The following is an 18,113-nucleotide window of genomic DNA, read 5'->3' on the forward strand; positions in this document are numbered from 1 at the left end:
TCTTTCATCCCTGACCCTGTGGGGTGGTGTTCGCTCCTATGGTACCTGCGTAGTGGGGCTTCTGTGATCTGTGACTGCACATAGTACACCTCCGGGGTGCTGTTCAAGCCTCAGTACATCTCTGTGGTGATTACGTCTTCAGTCTGTCCTGTTTAGATCTGTGGCGTTCTTTCCTGTCCTCGGTGCATCTGAGGGTGTTTTCTCTCCTCGGTGTACGTGTGGTGGTGGCGATGGGAAATGAGTTATTTGTTCTGTACCCATTGGGCCCGTGGGATGCTGTTCTGTTTCCAGGGGCCCTCTAGTGAGTTGTTCCTTCCCTAGACCCCTGTGGGGTGGCCTTCCCTCCTAAGAGGCCCTGTGCGGTGCTGTTTCGCCTCAGTGTACATATGGCTGATAAGTTCTGCCTTCTGTACACACGCTGTGTGTTGCTGCCCTACCCCTCAGTGCACCTGCGGCTTCCGTGCTCGTAGACATGGAACCTTTCGGGTGCAGGTCTCTTTTCATGGCCACAGAGGGATGCGAGCCGCTCCACGTTGCGGTGGTGTTTTCCGTACACACTGGATCTGGTGGTGCAGACCTCTTCTCTTTAACCCCGTGGGATAGGGCCGAGACCGACCGCACCTGTATGGAGCTGGCCTCTCATAGTTCCTATGGGATAGTGCTGAGTCCCCCTTTGGTGCTGATCTCTCCTCTGTGCTCCTGTGGAATAGTGGACACCCCTCATAGCACCTTTTCGATGTTCCTCTTCTCTCATTGCACGCGTGCAGTGTCATTTCCTTAGTGCACGTATGACATGTAGCTGTGGTGCCGGATTCTATGCTTCGCGCGTGTTGGACCCGCGGGGCGCCGTTTTCCCTGCCCCACTGGGTGGTGTTCGCCCTCAGTGCACCGCCTGTGTTATGATGCTCACTCCTCAGTGCACCCGTGGAGTGGGGGGCGGCTTCCCGGTTCTCTCCTCGGTGCCACAGTGAGGTGTTGTTTCCGTGCTGCTTTCTATTGGTAGGCGGCGCTCACCACTGAACTCTGTACACAGGTGGGGGTGGTGCACGCTGTGGGTGTGGTGTTTGTCCTCTGTCCTGTGGTAAACCTGTCCGACTGCACTTGTTCCGGCTGCTCTTTCTCTCGGTGTCTCTGACATTCCCAGGTACAGAAGACTTCTTTGCTTTTCATGCATTTTTTAAAATAAAAAGCATGTTTTGTTACGTCTCACTGAGCAGCCCTCTCTCCGACTGCATGAGGGTTGCGAGAGTGGACGTGTTAATGCGACAGGTGCAATGGAGCCGAGGCACAGAAGCCCGAGGGGGACGTTGCACCCTAATCTTGCCACTTTTTAGCACTCAGCAGTCTGTAGGGGGGCTTTTCCTGGCTTGCATGAAGGCCCACTGCACCCTAGTTGCAGCGGGTCACAAGTAATCTCAGGCTGCCTCCGGAGCTGTCTCATGGTCGGGCACACAAACAGTGCCTGTAGTGCCCTCAGACTGCCTGGTTCAATCGCAGACAGACTGTGGTGTTGTAGTTGTTTATGGTACTCTCAGGTAGTCTGTTGTGCTTTCACTGTTCATAGATCTGTAGGGCTGTCTAGAGCATCCTCATTTTGTCCGTAATGCTCTCACGTTGCCTGTTTCCGTCTCAGGCTGTCTATGGTAATCCGGGCAATGAGCAGTAGTCTTAGTTGTAATGTATGCATTCATTCATGTATGTATGTATGTTTGAGTGTATGAATTTATGTTTCATTTATACAGCATGAACCTATCCAAAAGGGACTTCATGTAGTGCTGTCAATGATTGTAGCATTGTCAGACTTCGTATAGCCCTCACATATTATGACTAGCCTCATGCGTCCTATGGTATTCGAGTTATGTTATGGACCATGTGTAGTATTCTGGGTGTTTATAGTACAGAGTGTTCCCACACTCCCTGAAAGTAGGCCTGGATGGAGTTCAACTCCACGGAATTCCGTGGAGTTGATTAAAAACTCAGTGGTAGTACCGTGACCCGCAGAGTCCTGAATGCACCCGATCTCAGAAGCGCTGAGCAGGTTCAGGCCTGGTTAGCCAGACCCGACCCTCCTTAGCGTTTCAGAGATCAGGCACCTTCAGAAGAGGGCCATAGGCAGTGAAAGATGCAGTTTCAGGCCTCTTGTGATCCAGCCTGTCCTGTGTGCAGTGCTACCGGAGATTTTGGATGAACGCCGCCCTCCAAGCGGAGTGCGGAGTTCCAAAAACTCTGTTAGCTCTGCCAGCAGAGCTCCCTGCACACCCCTACCTGAAATGTCCACAGACTCTCTGTAGTCTGTTGTCTCTGGAGAGTGAATACAGTACTCTGTGCCTTTTGAGTATCTGGATACTGTTTACAGTGCCCTAGAGCTGTCTGTGTGCACCCACATATCCTACAGTACACTCAGACTGTCTCCAGTTCTCATAGCCAGTGCATGATGCCTTTAGGCTAAATACATAAGATAAAGGTCTTAGGCAATATCAGCAGTTGCTAAATAGTGCACTGACTGTCTATATCACTCGAAGACTAAACAAATAATATTGTGAGGGGGTATATATTATTTAGACCATAGTGGTCTCTGTATAGTACTCTCAATTTCTGTACAAACTCTAGGCTAGTATTCTAAGTGTGCCTAAATTAGCCTCTGACTGTCTATACTACCACTAGGCTGCCCATAATGGTGCCAGATAGCCTATAGCAGCCTCACACTGTAGGTAATGGCCACTCTGATTGTCTCACACCATACATTAGAGCCACACACCGTCTCTCAGGTCCATATACCACCGACCAGTGTGACCAGTTTGTGTGGTCACCTCAAGAGCTTTTTTCTGCAATCCTAATGGCCTCATTTGACTCTTCCAGATCTGCCATGAGCATCAAAAGCTGCCACCGGGACACCCAAAGGAGCGGGAGAAGCAAGCAGCCTCCCTGCCTATCAGGTTTGGATACAGTGCGGTCCAGCGGCCAGCCCTCCTCATCGCTCCCTGAGAGTCCCATTCCACGTGACCATGAGCGCTGCCGGCGAGAGCTCGCTGAGGCCAAGCTCCTGGCCACGAACATGGAAAAGACTTTGCACTGGTGGGCAGAGTGTGCAAGCAAGTGGAAGGAGCGCTGGGCCCGGGCCAATGCTGAGCGGCACCGAGCCAAGAAGGAGGCCCGAGGTCTAAAGCAGCAGGTGGCGGACCTCACGCAGGAAGTGCAAGAGCTGCGGAAGGAACTGGAGTCACTGAAGGACCAGGGGACACCTGTTGCAGAGGAAGGGAAGGACAGAGATACCTCTGTGCAAACCAAGGACATAACCCTTGGGGCTCTGGAAGCGGAGGTCAGGGAGGTGCTGATCAAGCTCCAGAACTGGAGGGCCTCTGGGGAGGCAGAAAGAGAAACTGGGCGGAGCCCGAAAGAGGGTGTTGAGACCACCCCGGCAGCATTCGAAACAGAGGTAAGAAGCAGGGGAGGAAGAGCCAGGTGGTTTCTTGGTGAGAGGTAGGAGGGACTTTAAGGATAATGTAAGTGTGAATTTATACTAGTCTGGAAGCATGGTGGGGGGAGGATGTGGGGGTAGCAGAGAAATGGAGCCACTCATGAGGTAAATAGAAATTACATGGATGATATACAGTGGCTTCTCAGCACCAATATATAAATACATATGTATGGTTATGATATAGCACTTAAAACAATGGAATTTGCCAGCTATGGGGAGCAATTAACTTAAGACAGTGTTCATGACCTCATATTGACTGTCAGAGACTACTTAGCCCATAGCTCACTTCTATGTAAACCAGCTTGATATGCCTGCTAGGTCCGGCCTTCTGCCAGGTACTGCATTTAACACAGTTAAGTGGACTTCGGCCAAGAACAATGCAGTGTGACTGCAGAGCCTGGCCTTCAGTCTAGACCAGAGGTCTTCAAAATTGCTTGCACTGAGCCCCTCCAAAGCAAAATCATTTGAAGTTGCCTCCCCCACCCCTCCAAAACCTTATGACAACAATTGGTGGAGGAGGCTAGGATGGGCAGCTGGCATAGAGCATAGATTAGGAGCTCATTTCAAGCGTGCTTTTCTGTAGCTCATAATCCACACTAAATGTGAGACTTATAAATGCATCAAACAAATACAGAATTGACCAAAAACACTACTCCCTATAATTGTGGTGCTTGGAGCAGACTCGCTCCTCTGCCCTTTGTTAGCAAGATGGACTCCTGTCTCATGCCAATACTCTCCCACCCATCTCCCTGACGACCAAACCAAGTTGTCTCCTTTACTTTCATTTTCTGCTCCCTTAGGCCTTTGCTTCGAGGCCCAAAGCAAAACTGGTACAGCAAGTATGCTGCAATCCCCTTCAGAAGCACACACAACATTATTTTGCTGCAGCCTAATTTATACTGTTTAATACAATTTTTAAATGATGACATATTCACAGTGCTTACTGTCACAGGCTCGGACATCGTAGCACTATAAATAAGGGCCTGATTTAGAACTTGGTGGACAGGTTATTCATTCATAACGGTGACGGACATCCTGTATACCAAAATCTAAATCCATTATATTCCATGGGATTCAGATTTCAGCAGATGGGATTACTGTCACCGTTGTGACGGAATGATGGATATCCCGTCCGCCGAGTTCTAAATCAGGCCCAAAGTCATTATTCCTCACTGTACCAATCGTGATTGGCCTGATTTAGATTTTGGCGGGTGGGTTACTCTGTCAAAACGGTGACGGATATCCCATCTGCTAAAATGTGAATCCCATTATTTATATGGGATTTATATTTTGGCGGATGGAATATCTGTCACTGTTGTGTCTAAGTAACCTGTCGGACAAAATCGAAATCAGGTCTTTAATTCTGTGACTATCTGACCGCACATACAGACATCTGCAATGATCGCATTAGCTAACTGAGGTTTCATAAAATTAAATTTCCCATCCATTAGTTTAACTGGCATTTATTTTTGATTGAAGGTATGTGCCTGAAATTTCATATCCAGTTAATTGAAGGTGAACATTTTAACAAAATGCTGACTATTTTGTTTTCAGCCAAGTCTTTGACCCCATCTCCACTTTCACTGCACCTGCCCCATGGCACTCAGTATTACAGTTTCCCCATTTTTGCATTTCGATTGCTACTTGCATATGAAGACAGCCTGGAAACACGCCAGTCACACGCCAGGCTGCCTCCATTTACAAGTAATTGCAGAGGTATGTGCGCCCCCCTGATATTACAGCCACGGACCCTCGCAGTTTGAAGGCCTTTGGTCTAGACCCTTTCAAAGGCCTTTTCTGCATTGAGGAAGAGGAGCTCTGCCTCTCGCCCACCTAGGTTGGTGATGTCTATAATGCGCAGAACTATTTTGGTGTTGCCCCCTTCTTGATGTTGCCTGATGAATTCTGCCTCTTCAGGACAGATAAAGTGAGGAAAAAGATAATGGAGCTTCCTGGCCAAGATCTTAGTGTATTTTTTATCAGAATTTATTTAAAAATTGGGGCATACAGATCTACAGTTATTTGGGCCTTTACATGATTTTAGTTGGATGGTTATGTCAACATCCTTCAATAGGAGAATTGTTTTGTTTCCGCAAAGCTATTGAAGACATTTGTCATTCTCTACAAGAGTAACAGCCTGAAAGGCTTCGAAAGGGCCCTGGTTCCTCGGTGCCCTGGAGGTCTGTAGTTTCTTCACCACTAACATCACCACGGTTACTTGGTTATTAGGACATCAGATTATGCTACTTAGTATACTTGTGTGTGATGACCACCTTTAAGTATTGTTTTATTGGGTCAGGCTGTTTTGTAGTGTGCAGCGACTCATGAAATAGCTGAAATTGTCTTCTTTTTTCTCCTGCAAGTTGTGGTACCCTTCCTATTCTTGCATGATGGCCTGATGTAACAATATGACTGGTAGACCATCAGTTAGGACATCCCTCCTATAATTTTTGTCCCAGCATAGCCAATGTATGAGAGCTTGTCCACATGAAAGCTCACTAGCTTCGGAGACTCGGTATGCATGAGTTGCTTCTCCACCTCTTTTTGATAAAAAAATTTAATTTCATTATAATCCCACGTGCATTTTCTTCGATTTAGCTTCCTTCACTATAAGGCACCATATTCAGAGCATCCCACACCATCACCCTGTGGGTTCTTGCCATGTCATGTTGTCAAATTTCATAATCTGCTTAGATATGACATTCACAATTATAGCGTTTTTTGGGAGCACATCATTCAGTTTGCCAGTGTCCTCCACCTCCCTAAATCCGACGAACAATAAAATGACTGGGAAATGGTCGGACATAGACATTACTTTATTTTGAGATCCCAAAAGCAGAGACTGAACATTTTTGGAAAGCTGAAAAATGTGAATACTCAATGTCAGGTAGGTGGTGAGTCCTTCATGAATCTAGGAATCCAATATCCCAGAACCATGGATTGCCTGCAGAGAACATAACCATGATCCTTCTGTTTGTCTGGCCTGACCGGATACCTGACCCACCCGGAACTAAGGTGTAGTCACCACCTACAATTAAAAACCACAAAGCTAATGGCAGAATCTTTTGTAATGCTGTTATAGGAACGCGTATCTGGCTAGTTTTCCAGACATGTGCAGATGCCAAGAAGACATCCTTACCCATCAGCCTGCTGTTGCGAGATAACAATATCCCTTCCACCTCTTATGATGAGGCCTGGAATGAGAAACCACTGTAAGAAGACAAGAGCCGCTACTGTTTTTAGATTTTGCAGTTCAGAAATATTATGTTATATTGTTCTCAACTTTAGTCTCCACGTATCTTTACCCAACAGGTAGGTTTCCTACAGAAAGCATAAATCCACTGCAGCATTTACCCTCTTGGTGAGAACGTTTAGCACCTAGATGCTAAAGGTGGCCTCAACCATTCCAGAGCTCACATATGGGGTTGACAGTAGGGCACCATCATGCCCTTACATTACTTTTTGGACAGGTATTTTCCTAGGTTTGCATGTGAGTACCAGTAGAATTCGATATGTGGTGTGGTCTTCTAACATTGTTTCCAGCTCCCAAATCCCACTCAACAACTCCACACTCAAACCACCTCCTTCATCCTCCTCCAGAAAAGAGACTTCCATCAACATAACTCCTCCCACAGAAATGCCTGATGAGTTAGGGCACAAATTAACCAAATATTCTAGCATGGAGCTTAAAAGAATGAAAGCCTACCTCTATCTCATCTAACCTTCTCCAAACTGGATGAGTTCCAAGAAATGTCATTAGGATGAAAGGGGACCAATACCTGTCTGCCCATCCTGCCACCCTTCCTGGCTCTAAGACCTAACTCCACAAAAAAGGCTATGAAAATGCGCGCATCGCTCCATCAGTGAGTTCATGAAGTCAGGTACTAAAATGACCCACCTTGCTTAGAGAGTTGGCAGCTCACATCTATCTAGTGACTCACCTAATAAACTGCATATGCTTAAATCTGTTGAATCTTCTGTTTCCTTACTCTTAAATGTTGTAGAAACATTGCTTCCTTTTTCTTCTATATGGTTGTAGCATTAGGTGTGACACTATTCTTTAGCTGTGACACCCTCTGTCTTTTTATCACCAACATTGTGATTGGACCATCAGCTATCTCTTTGCCTCTTGATGGATCCTCTTTCAGGTGAGGAATTGTTTTGCTTCTGACAGGATGTCACCATAATCATTTGACCATGCCAAATGAAAGATTAGCTGCACGTGGTGGACTTGCCTACACGCAAGATGTTTCATTTAACACAGTTCAAAAGCACAGAGGGTCCATTACTGCAGCATCACAGCTTACAGCGCCTGGAGCAATAGAGTATTTTGATTATCAAATGTGAAGTCTTTTCTTTTCCTAGCTTCCACCATTATCTTTTCTTTTGATTGGAGTTATTGAACTTGGGTCCTATTGCCTTCTTGAAAATGTCTTTGAGGAACAGTTGGAAGCTGTCTATTCGTTCAATCGAATGCCACATGGTTGAGGTCTGCAAGCCCAGGAGAGATTGAGGCAGTGTCTGGACATAGTCTTTGACATCCTCATCATTGGTCCTGTATTCTTACATGATTCCGTTTCAACCATTTTTTCTGATTTCCATCCTTTTCCTGCAAAATTACATTCTATTCTTCTGCTTCTAAGGCCATCACCCTCTACAGGAGACATTTCTGCTCCACTAGCCCCTCTTCAGAAGTTTCCTTCAAGGAGTTAACTCACTCACCTAACTCCAAATCTCTTCATAAAGTCCTTAGTGACATAATTCCCTTGCTGCTGACAAGTCACAGTGGAGCTACCCTTCCTACATACGCTCATGATCCTATCTTTTCTTTAGGGTTCACCAATTTTATGGTGTGGCTGGGACATGCTCATAATGGAGGCATCTCTGCTGACTTCCATTCATGTTTGCATGTCTCACCATTACAGGATTCTGCTTTATTCCGAGGAGTCTCTGCATGGTTCTACTAGGTATGCTACGCAGCTGATGATCCAGCTTCACCATTGGCAGAAGGTTGACATATACTTCCTTAATCTCCTTCTGGTACTCCCAGTTGTGACCCATGGACCTCAGTCTACCTTCAACCATGTTTTTGTTCCCCAGCACACTCTCAAGTAGCACCCAAACTGCCTAGTTGAAGATTTGTTTGAAAAGCCGACTACTGGATGGCCCTCTTTGGTCACGCTTCACTTCCCAAGCAGTTCTGCAGGCTATCCTTTCCTGATGCCACAGATACTCTCTCTTTATTAGGCAGCTTTACTCCAGAATCATGTGCAAAGAGCCTACCTGGTGCCCATGACACCAAGTGCCATGTTCACCGCTGTTGCCCCCATGCAAAACCCAGAACTTCTAGAAAGCACATCACTCATTACCTGAAGCAACTCAACATCAGTTTGGCCAATCTCCCCATTCCCATGTAGGGTAACATCTCAAAGCTACTGCTTTCTTGTTTCTCAGTTGCATGTCTTTCAAATGTCCCCTACAGGGTGTCCTATCCATCACTGACCAAAAAGATCTCAAGTCTCCGAAGGTATCCACCATACCACCTTCTCCTTCCCTCATCCTCAAGGCCCCTCCGTGCAACCAAGGCTCCCCTTTGATTCTCTAGCCTCTTGGCTTTTTTTGGAAACTGAACTTTCTTCTCTTCTGGTCTCCTGCCCCTCACCTGCCCCCCCCCCCCTTGGTCTTCAATTTGGACCCTTGCATGTCAGACCCTTTTCCCCAAGCTCAGTGCATTCATGTCTCAGGCTTCTACCCTGGCTGTTCTTGTCTCAGGCATCAAGCCAGCCACTCACCTTTCCCCACAAGCTGGCCTCCTCTGTGCTCCCCCATGTCTGGTCTTCAGCTGGGCCACATATTCATCCTCCGATGGCTGTACTGCTGGTCTCCCGTCTTTGCTGGGGGACCCCATTCAGACTTAGGTTTCCTTCGCCTAGCCATGATCTCTTCCCATATTCCTCTCCTTCAAGGAGACACCTTTCCTTCACCTTCCAAGGGCACATGCCAAAGCTCGAATCAACCACTGTTCACTTTCTGCAGCACCTAGCTCTCCCGTTCTCCTCTCACTGCAGCACCAACTCCAGCAAGGTATGAGCAGGTTGGATTCTTGAGTCAGCCTTTCTCTTTTAAGTGTTGCTCAGGACTCAGACTGCCACCATCTTGGTTAGAAAATGCCTGGCAACATTACCTCACCAGGTTACTGAGGAAGCTTCTTTTTCATCAACATATCTTTTAATGAAAGCCTCGTGACTTACGCATCAGTGTTTGCCGCCAGCACGCTTGGTTCACGCAGACAGCGCTCCCATTGAAGTGAGCTGCACTTTACAAACTCTACCAGTAGCAGCTCTTCCGCTATGGCGGAGGAGCGTTGCTGCCCCCTCCCCCTGCCAGCAGCTGCAAACCTTTTCCTACAAAATAATAATAAACTATGTTTATTATCGTTTTGTAGTAAGAGGGGCGGGGCATTGGAGATGACATGCGCATGTATGTATGCACATGTATGTTTGGCAGGCTGTCTCGGGCTGACCAAACACACATGCGCACTGTGCTCTCTCCAGCCCTGCACTGTGCTGTCGGGCTGGAGAGAGCAGGCACAGGCTCCCAGTCTGCCTGGGAGCATCCTGGCTGGGTGCTCCCAGCCAATCCTAATGCTGCTCTAAGCAGCATTAGGATTGGCCCTAGGGCAGGTCGGTAGCCTGAGCCTACCTGCTGCGGAGAAGGAGGAGTGGCGGAGCAAAGCGAAGCGGACTGGAGGTAAGTTTTTTAAATTTATGTTTTTAAGTTTATTAATATTCCTCCCCCCACCCCCCTTGTAACCCTGACGAGCCACAACTGAACTCTACCTCTGTAATGCATTAATGGAAGGTTGTGACAAAGAACTGGTGCGTTTCTCCATCTGTTCCTGGCCACACCCTATTTATTCTGATGTTGTCTGTGACATCGTCTTTGCAGTTCATATAGTAATGTGGCTCAGCCTAACTGGGGAATTTCAGTGGCTCTTCAGCTATATATCTAAAACAAGACATTGTCTTAGAGCAAGTCTTTTTTAAGAGGACTTCTAATTCCCTTACTCATGATAAACAACATTTCTCTTTCTGAATTTTCAGCAATGCCCTGCACCCACACCCCTTGGCTGCTAAACCTGCAGCACATGACCAACCCTTAGCATTGGGTCACTGCCAACCTGCACAGCCAACTGTACGCGCAGCAGGGCCTACTCATACAGTTGATCGTGAAGCAGTACTCTGGATCCACTTTTCTAGGCCTCAGAGTCCACTGTAGATGACGTTCAGTTCTGCACCACAGCCTTGGATTTAGGACATAGACAAGGACATGGCTATCAGCAATCCTCTGCAGCTACTTCTTGGACCCCAGACCTCGAGAGTGTTCTGCATACAACCTTTGGCAGTGTGCTGCAGTCTCTGATTGCACAGGTTCTCCTGTGATCATATCCTGCAACTGTTCACTATTGTCGAAGTGCTTGCTGAGCATGACCTCTAGTAATGTGCACAAATCTTCAATGCAGGACTTCTTCTGGTGCAGAGTACCCACTACATCTACCCCTAGAGCCATCTTTATTTTGGCCATGAACAGCAGGCTCTTACCACAGGGTGTGACATGTCACCACTACTTTCTCCCACTTCCTTTAGCTACAGAGCTCATTGTGCCCTACATTCAGCACTGCCCCCATTCCATACTTCCAGAAAGTTTTGCCCAAATCCTTCGGACACTGTCACAGAAGCCTCCTGTCAAGGGCATGTCCCCATTCCCCTTGACTTCAGAGCACGTTGTGCATGGCCTTCAGCTGTGTGTGGCAGCTTTGGGCACACACTTTTGCCTTCAGATTTGTCCTGCACCCAGCCCCTTTGCTACAATGCTAGCGATGGTCTGTAGAAACAAGCACCAAGTACAGGTTATTTCCGTTCAGCCATCTGTTAGCATTCTCAAATTTAGTGTCTATATTTACATATTGTTTTGTCAAATAAAAATCATTTTCACCTGCATTGGATATGGTCTGATTCTCCCTGAGGTCCAAATGCCCCACTTGAGCCTCCGCCATTTATTCTTCAATGCAGATTCAAGAACAACCTGAAAACCGCTCTCATTGTGTAATAGCAACTGGCCCTCTGACAGTCAACCAGACTGTGTGCGTTCAAAACTGCTCTGGATTGGCAGTTTGGGCTGGACTGTTCCCATTGGAGCAAGGTCAAGACTGATGTGCATATGGCTGGGTCGAAAATGAGATGGCATGGTGGGTAAAAAATGATGGATTGGGATAAGGCCCGAGTGAGTGCCAGTGGTTGGGATTAATTCAAGCATTCCATCCATCACATTGTCGTTGTTGATGGTTCTACTTGGCAGACAAAATGTTGCTGGACACCAATGATCACCGTAGTTGGCAGAAGTCTCAGATCCCTGATTGCTATAAAATCAAAGCCACCAAAACAACAAATTGAAGGAAGCCTGGAACTCCTGAAAGCTGCCCAGATATCCTGTTTGTGGTTGGGAACATGGCAGTTGGGTAGCATAACCTGCTGCATTCCTTAGTGGCCCACACACTTTTACTGTGGGAGAAAGTCCCTGCAGTTGACACATTGTCAGATGTATTCTCAGCTTTTTTTATTTTCCTTAGGTATTGGACAAGTCCCCTCACCCTTCTACAAGGCAGGAGGCTAACACATATGACAGCAATATTGGGTACGCACATCGATCATGACACTTTCGCAGTTAAAAGAGTACTGCACAATGCAAATATGTGACAGACTCCCACGGTATACACAAACAACAGGAAAATCCATAAATAAATAGACAAAATGTTGCACCTTTTATTTCCTTTTTTAACAATGCTCCCTCAACCTTGGCAGGAGAGCAATAAATACCCCTTGTTGGTGGCCCATGTGCGGAAGTGGGCAAAGGTAAAAAGTAGCCCCCCTCCATTGACAAAGGTGGAGGGTCGAATGATTAAGCAAGACCGCCTGGTGAGGGCAGAGCAGGGAGATAAAATAAACCATCCCACCCTGGCACTAAGAGGAGGGCTTTGGTGGCACATGAACATCTTTCCCAGCCATACATGTCAGAGTGATTTTTAATTAAAAGTCCAAACCCTTGTCAAGGTCACGCTGCTAATATATATTCCCTTCACCTTTTCTGCAATGCAAGACTGGGAAGAAACACAGGCGTAAACAGGTCCCTGAAGCCCCTGTGGCGGAGGTGGGCCCCAAATCCTTCAATGGGCCCCCAACCCTTCATGGGGCCTGCATTCAGCCTAAAGTCTATGATTTTGTGTGAGCTATTGGACACGTGGAAGCCCCAGATCTAATCCTGCTGGAAGACCCATCATTATGTGTTAAGGCACTAGGCACAAATCCACTTCTCTGCAAAACAAGGTGGCTCAGGTTCCCAGACATCCTGCCCACCACTGCAACAGGGTACCAGCAATACTGTCAGCTGACTGAGCCTAACAAATGAAGATTGAAGGCAACCCAGCCGAGATGATCACTGCACTGACACCCTCTTCAAAATAGTGAATAGGCAGCCAAGTCAAGGGTCAGCCCTGGGGTAAAGGTCAGCTTCCCCAATTTGCTTGGTCCACACCACTCTGTATCACGAGTGTGGGTGCACCCACACAACATCCATTGCTTTTTGACACGGCCCCAGATTTACAAGAAAACGTAAATATGAGGCAGCACCAAAAACTAACACCTCCCCAGGGGTGGCGTTAGAGTGGTACAATGAGGAGAAATACTTTTATTTCTCCTCAATTTCTGCTCTGAAGTCAGCACTGCTGTGCAGATTACAATCATGTCCTCTACCAGCCTTTTCATGGCGGTTCAACCTCCATGAAAAGGCTGGTGGAGAACAGGTGCAGGGGGCCACCAGGGGGCCCCTGCAGTGGCCGGACATTGTCGTGGGCAGTACATTGCCCCCCTCCCCAGCACTGTCAGAATGTGCAGTGTCTGCTGTGCAGATGTGCATACCAAGGGTGCTACAGGGGCTCCCTGTGCGATGGCATTGGACTTGGCTCCATGTGGAGCTGAGTCAAATACCGCACACTTTTTCCACTGGGCTGACTAGCAGAAACCTTGGTTTCTGCCTGTCAGCCTAGTGGAAAACTCATAATGGGGCTGGTGGGGAGACCGCCAGCTCTGTGGTGGTCTTCTCACCACCGGTCTAGCAGTCGGGTTTTTAGACCTCCAAACTTGTAATCAGACTCTTAGTGTGAATGGCAGAGTTGCATATAAGTTTAAAGTAGTACCTTAACTTTTTGATTTCATGTTATTTTAAGGTTTCTGCCCATATTTACACACCAGTAAGCCAAACCAGTAGTGTTTTTTTCAGGAAATATAGATATGGATATCTATTTTGTGTAACCCAGCTTTCTACACTTTCTCTTGTCTCTTCTCAGTCATAGGCCTTGCTTCTACGCGAGCCCATCCTGGTCTGGACTCCCTTCACTGGATTTCTTGCTAGTCAGCAGGCCACTGTGTCTGCAATGGAAGCTACAAGCAATGACAGGCTAGAGCAGACCAAGCGCAAGGCAGAGAATGAAGCCCCTGGACAACCAGCAAATCAATGTGGAGACCTGGGCATAGCTCTGAAAAAGGACATCAATGATGGCTTCACTAGAACTGGAGCTCCTTGCAGGGCCTCATGTCCACTTCCTAACCGGTGATATGGTCCAATGATTACAGGCACAGTTCTCCGAGTTTCACTGAGGACCTTCCTGAGATATCTGGAAAATTGATGTCCACACAGTTCTTGTTGGTAGACGGTAGACCACGTGCATCATTTGAAGCATTGGGAAAGTTCTGAGATGGTCATGGAGGGTTGAGGTCAGACACTATACTTTGGTGACATTATCCCTCAATGAAGTTGTGTATGGCATTGACCAACAGGCAGGGTGAGCAGGGGGAATTTATAAGGCATGGGTTGAATTCAGAGGGATATTGCAGAGGTGTTTGGAAAGCTTTATGTATCATCGGACATTGGGCAGTCAGGGTGCTCTAGTAAGAGTGTGATGGGCCACAGAAGGAAGCTCAGTCTGCTGGAGAATGAACTCTTGCCATACTTAACAGTGCACATTAACAAGGGGCTTCAGTATTTGAAATTATTCCTAATATTCATTTAAGACATGTTAGGATGATCTCATTATCGGGTACTTCAGACCCATCGTCTACATTTATTTTACTTAATCATTCCATAAAGGTTACTCGGTCCAAGTGTCACAAAAAACACCAATCCTTTTTACCAGGTATAAAACAGTGGTGAGAAATGAGTCCCTGCCACCCAAACATTTTGAAACATCAAAGGGATATAGAAAACATTTGCATTGGTGCAAGCTATGTCCGAGGACCTTTGGGAGAGAAATGACCAGGGAGTCTTTCTTTGATAAGTGAGATCCAAAAAGATCCAAAAGCAAGGCCCTCAATACACTGAAGCGATTTGTTCGGTGGGTGTGATGATCTTATGGGGCAAGTTGACAAATTAAATATATGGTTTGTGGTTAGATGTATTTTATTTAGTTATGTATCTCTGAAAAATGTCAATAAAAATAGATGTAAAAAAAATAATCAGGATTGGTGACTAGAATTTAAATCATATATTAGCCTCTTGTTCAAACGATATTAATATTTTATTGAGTGGATAAAAGAGATGGTCCATTGTTATGTGCATTTAAACATCATTCACCAATAATTTGCAGTGACTGTCCCGGTAGCACTGTTTACTAAGACTTTCCAACCCAGAATGATGCAGAAAGAGTCACTGCATATGCAAATATTCAGTGGTGTGCGGGGATTTTAGCATCAGTAATTCCAAGCAAGAGCTAGAATAATATATTTACTCTGAAGGAAATTTCATTTCAACATGATATTGCCAGTTAAAGGAGGTTCAGTAATCCAGATGTTTTGTCTTGTTTAGGGGTTGTTTGTATGATTTCAATACAATGTTTTGATAGTTATGAAGCATGTGGCTTTACCAATACAAAACAAATACATGGCAAGTAAACTTTGAAAATTACATGTTAAATTTATACATGGGGCACAGCACCTGAATTCTGACTCTAAAACCATCATGTGGTCTTTTGAGCAGTACAAATAGTATTGAACTGAAGTGTACCTTTTTTATTGTTGACAATAGTTTGATGTTAAATAAGTTGTGTACTAACAAGTTGTGGAATATTAAATAATTCAGATCATACTGATTTGTGTTTTTTTTTGTATTTAGTTATTTTATTTTAAATGTCTTTGTTATTTTTTTGGTGCTCTTGGTTGTTTTGGGATTGGTAGGTGAGTAGTATTTACAAATAATAATAATTTTAACTACATTTGTTTTGTATTTTTTATTGTTTTCACTTTAGTGTGAATGTTTTTGTGTTGTAAATGTTTAAATTTATTTAGGTTTTCAAAACTTTTAGATTTTATTTTATTTAAAAGGTTGAGGGGCTTACTAGGGAAATGAATGGGTAGTGCTTTGTTGTACCTGTTATAATTAACAACAAATTATCAATCTTAAAAAATATATGTATTATTTCAGTGTAAATATATATTTGAATTAATTTACTTGTTTTGAAAATAAATATAAAATAAGTATTGTGGCTTATTAATGTGTACATTTATTTGTTTTTTACGTTATTTCATCTGGTTATTGGGTCTCTTGGGTGATAGTGTTTTATATCTGTACTGTATAATTTAAACTTATATGTATCAGGGTTTAAAATAATAATACTGTGTATATAAAATATTCTTTGTGGAATTAAGTTACCAATAGAGACTAAAAAGGAGGGTAAGTATTAATTTGAAATTATAGATCAAATTCAAATATTTTAAAAAAATTGAAACTCTCCTGGTTCATATTTTTAGCAGCATTTCTGTGTAGCTTTTATATTTGTCGTTTAAATTGTATTTGATGTCAGTTTATTTATGAACCCCAAGAACACCTTAAAAATTAAAATTGTAATAATAAATTAGATACAGTGGTTGATAATAACATTGAACTAAATAATATTTTAAATGTGTTATTTCTCAAAACAGTTGTAATAAATTGGAGTTATAATATTTTATGTGAATTAACCAATATGTACATGTTCTACAATGTTTATGGGATTGAAAGTATGATATTTAATCTGACCCCACTTAATGCACTTTTCCCTTGTGGGTAGGATTGGAGTTAGAATATTAAATTTGACCCTCAACTCCTAATAGCTACACTTTCCTCAATGTATGTGGGACTGAAGCTAGAATAACAAATATGACATAATCAATAAATGCCCTTTCCCTAATGTATGGGAATATAAATTAAAATAGTAACTGTGCCCCTCCAGTATATGCACATTCATCAATGTATGTGGGATTGGAAATTGAATAGTAAATCTTATCCCCCAATATACACAATTTTCCCCAAAGCATGTGAGATTGGAGTGAAAAAAGCCGTGCCAGATACATCTACTTTTTCCAATTGTTTGGGTACGGGTTAGTATAATAATTATGACCCCTAATAATAGACATACTTTACCCAGTGTTTGTCTGACCGGTGTTTGAAGAATACATTCGACCACTTTTATTGATGTGTTTTGTTCAATGTTTGTACATGTAGAGTTACTATAATAAATATGATTTTTAAAAATATAATTTTACTAATATGTTACTGTTACTTCGGTTTAATTAATGAATATGTAACGTCTGAATTTTATTATTTTTTCAAAAGTTGGCAGAATTGGATTTGGTATTAACAGGCTTTCATTCTGAAGTCTTTTTATGTCATTTATAACATGCTTCCATAAATGGTTGCTATGTTTGTTGAACATGGCCAAAACCTTTCTATTTTACTTTATTTAGTTTCTTATGAAATAATATAGTTCTGAGTTCTATTTTATTACATTGATTTTTTCATTTAAAAGCTTTTTAAAAACATTTTGTATACTCTACTTTTGAAAATGATTTGATTGTGTACTTATTTTTCAAAAAAACTATATTTTGTGGTCTATAATATTGTTTTGTACTTACTATAGTTTTACAGATGATCCTTTGTTTGTCGATATTTTTCTCATTTACCTTTTTGTACTGAATATCAATATCTTTGTTAATGACATATTTGACACATTGCCATATTTTTGGAACACCAAAATCTAGATGTCAGCATTGATACGCACATAAGAGCTCCCCATTTTATGTGTTATGTTCTGCTTGGGAGAGACAAGAAGAACCCTGCAAACACAGAAGTGAACTCACCTGGATTGCAGAGTTGTGCCCAAAGTAAAATAGTCACAGTGGTCTCATGCACAGGCTGTTAGAGCATACACATATGCCTATATCTATATATATATATAATACAATTTTTAAACCACCATTACCTGCACTTGTATGCTGAAATCAACTGAATTAATCACTTAGGGCCTCATTACGAGGCTGCCGGTTTTAAGACTACCAGCCTCGTGGTGGCAGTCTGACCGGCACATGAAGACGCTGGTGGTCCGACCGCTAGGGTGCCGCCTTCTCTACCGGTGAACCCGACGTGTTGACAAGCAGGCAGAGATCGTAATCTGCCAGGGCAGCACTGCATGCAGCGCTGACCTGCGGATTAGACCTCGTTCTCCGCCAACCTTTTCATGGCGGTTTCACCACCATAAAAAGGCTGGCGG

The 18,113-nt window shown here is 44.3% G+C and overlaps 1 protein-coding gene across 1 annotated transcript; it reads left to right on the plus strand.

Annotated features, from left to right (window-relative positions):
• The first annotated feature begins 1,062 nt into the window (after nucleotides 1-1,062).
• On the plus strand, nucleotides 1,063-17,065 carry LOC138300128 (coiled-coil domain-containing protein 102A-like). The gene is made up of 3 exons (XM_069239056.1): nucleotides 1,063-1,144; nucleotides 2,860-3,436; nucleotides 13,881-17,065. The coding sequence occupies exons 2-3, from the start codon at nucleotides 2,867-2,869 to the stop codon at nucleotides 13,884-13,886; spliced, it is 576 nt and encodes a 191-aa protein (XP_069095157.1). The 5' UTR covers nucleotides 1,063-1,144; nucleotides 2,860-2,866; the 3' UTR covers nucleotides 13,887-17,065.
• The last annotated feature ends 1,048 nt before the right edge of the window (nucleotides 17,066-18,113 follow it).

Source organism: Pleurodeles waltl, chromosome 6 (assembly GCF_031143425.1).
Source record: "Pleurodeles waltl isolate 20211129_DDA chromosome 6, aPleWal1.hap1.20221129, whole genome shotgun sequence".
Taxonomy (NCBI): domain Eukaryota; kingdom Metazoa; phylum Chordata; class Amphibia; order Caudata; family Salamandridae; genus Pleurodeles; species Pleurodeles waltl.

Bases quoted from the DNA above. Each gene is read 5' to 3' on its own strand.
- LOC138300128 (XM_069239056.1), top strand. From the start codon at position 2,867: ATGAGCATCAAAAGCTGCCACCGGGACACCCAAAGGAGCGGGAGAAGC.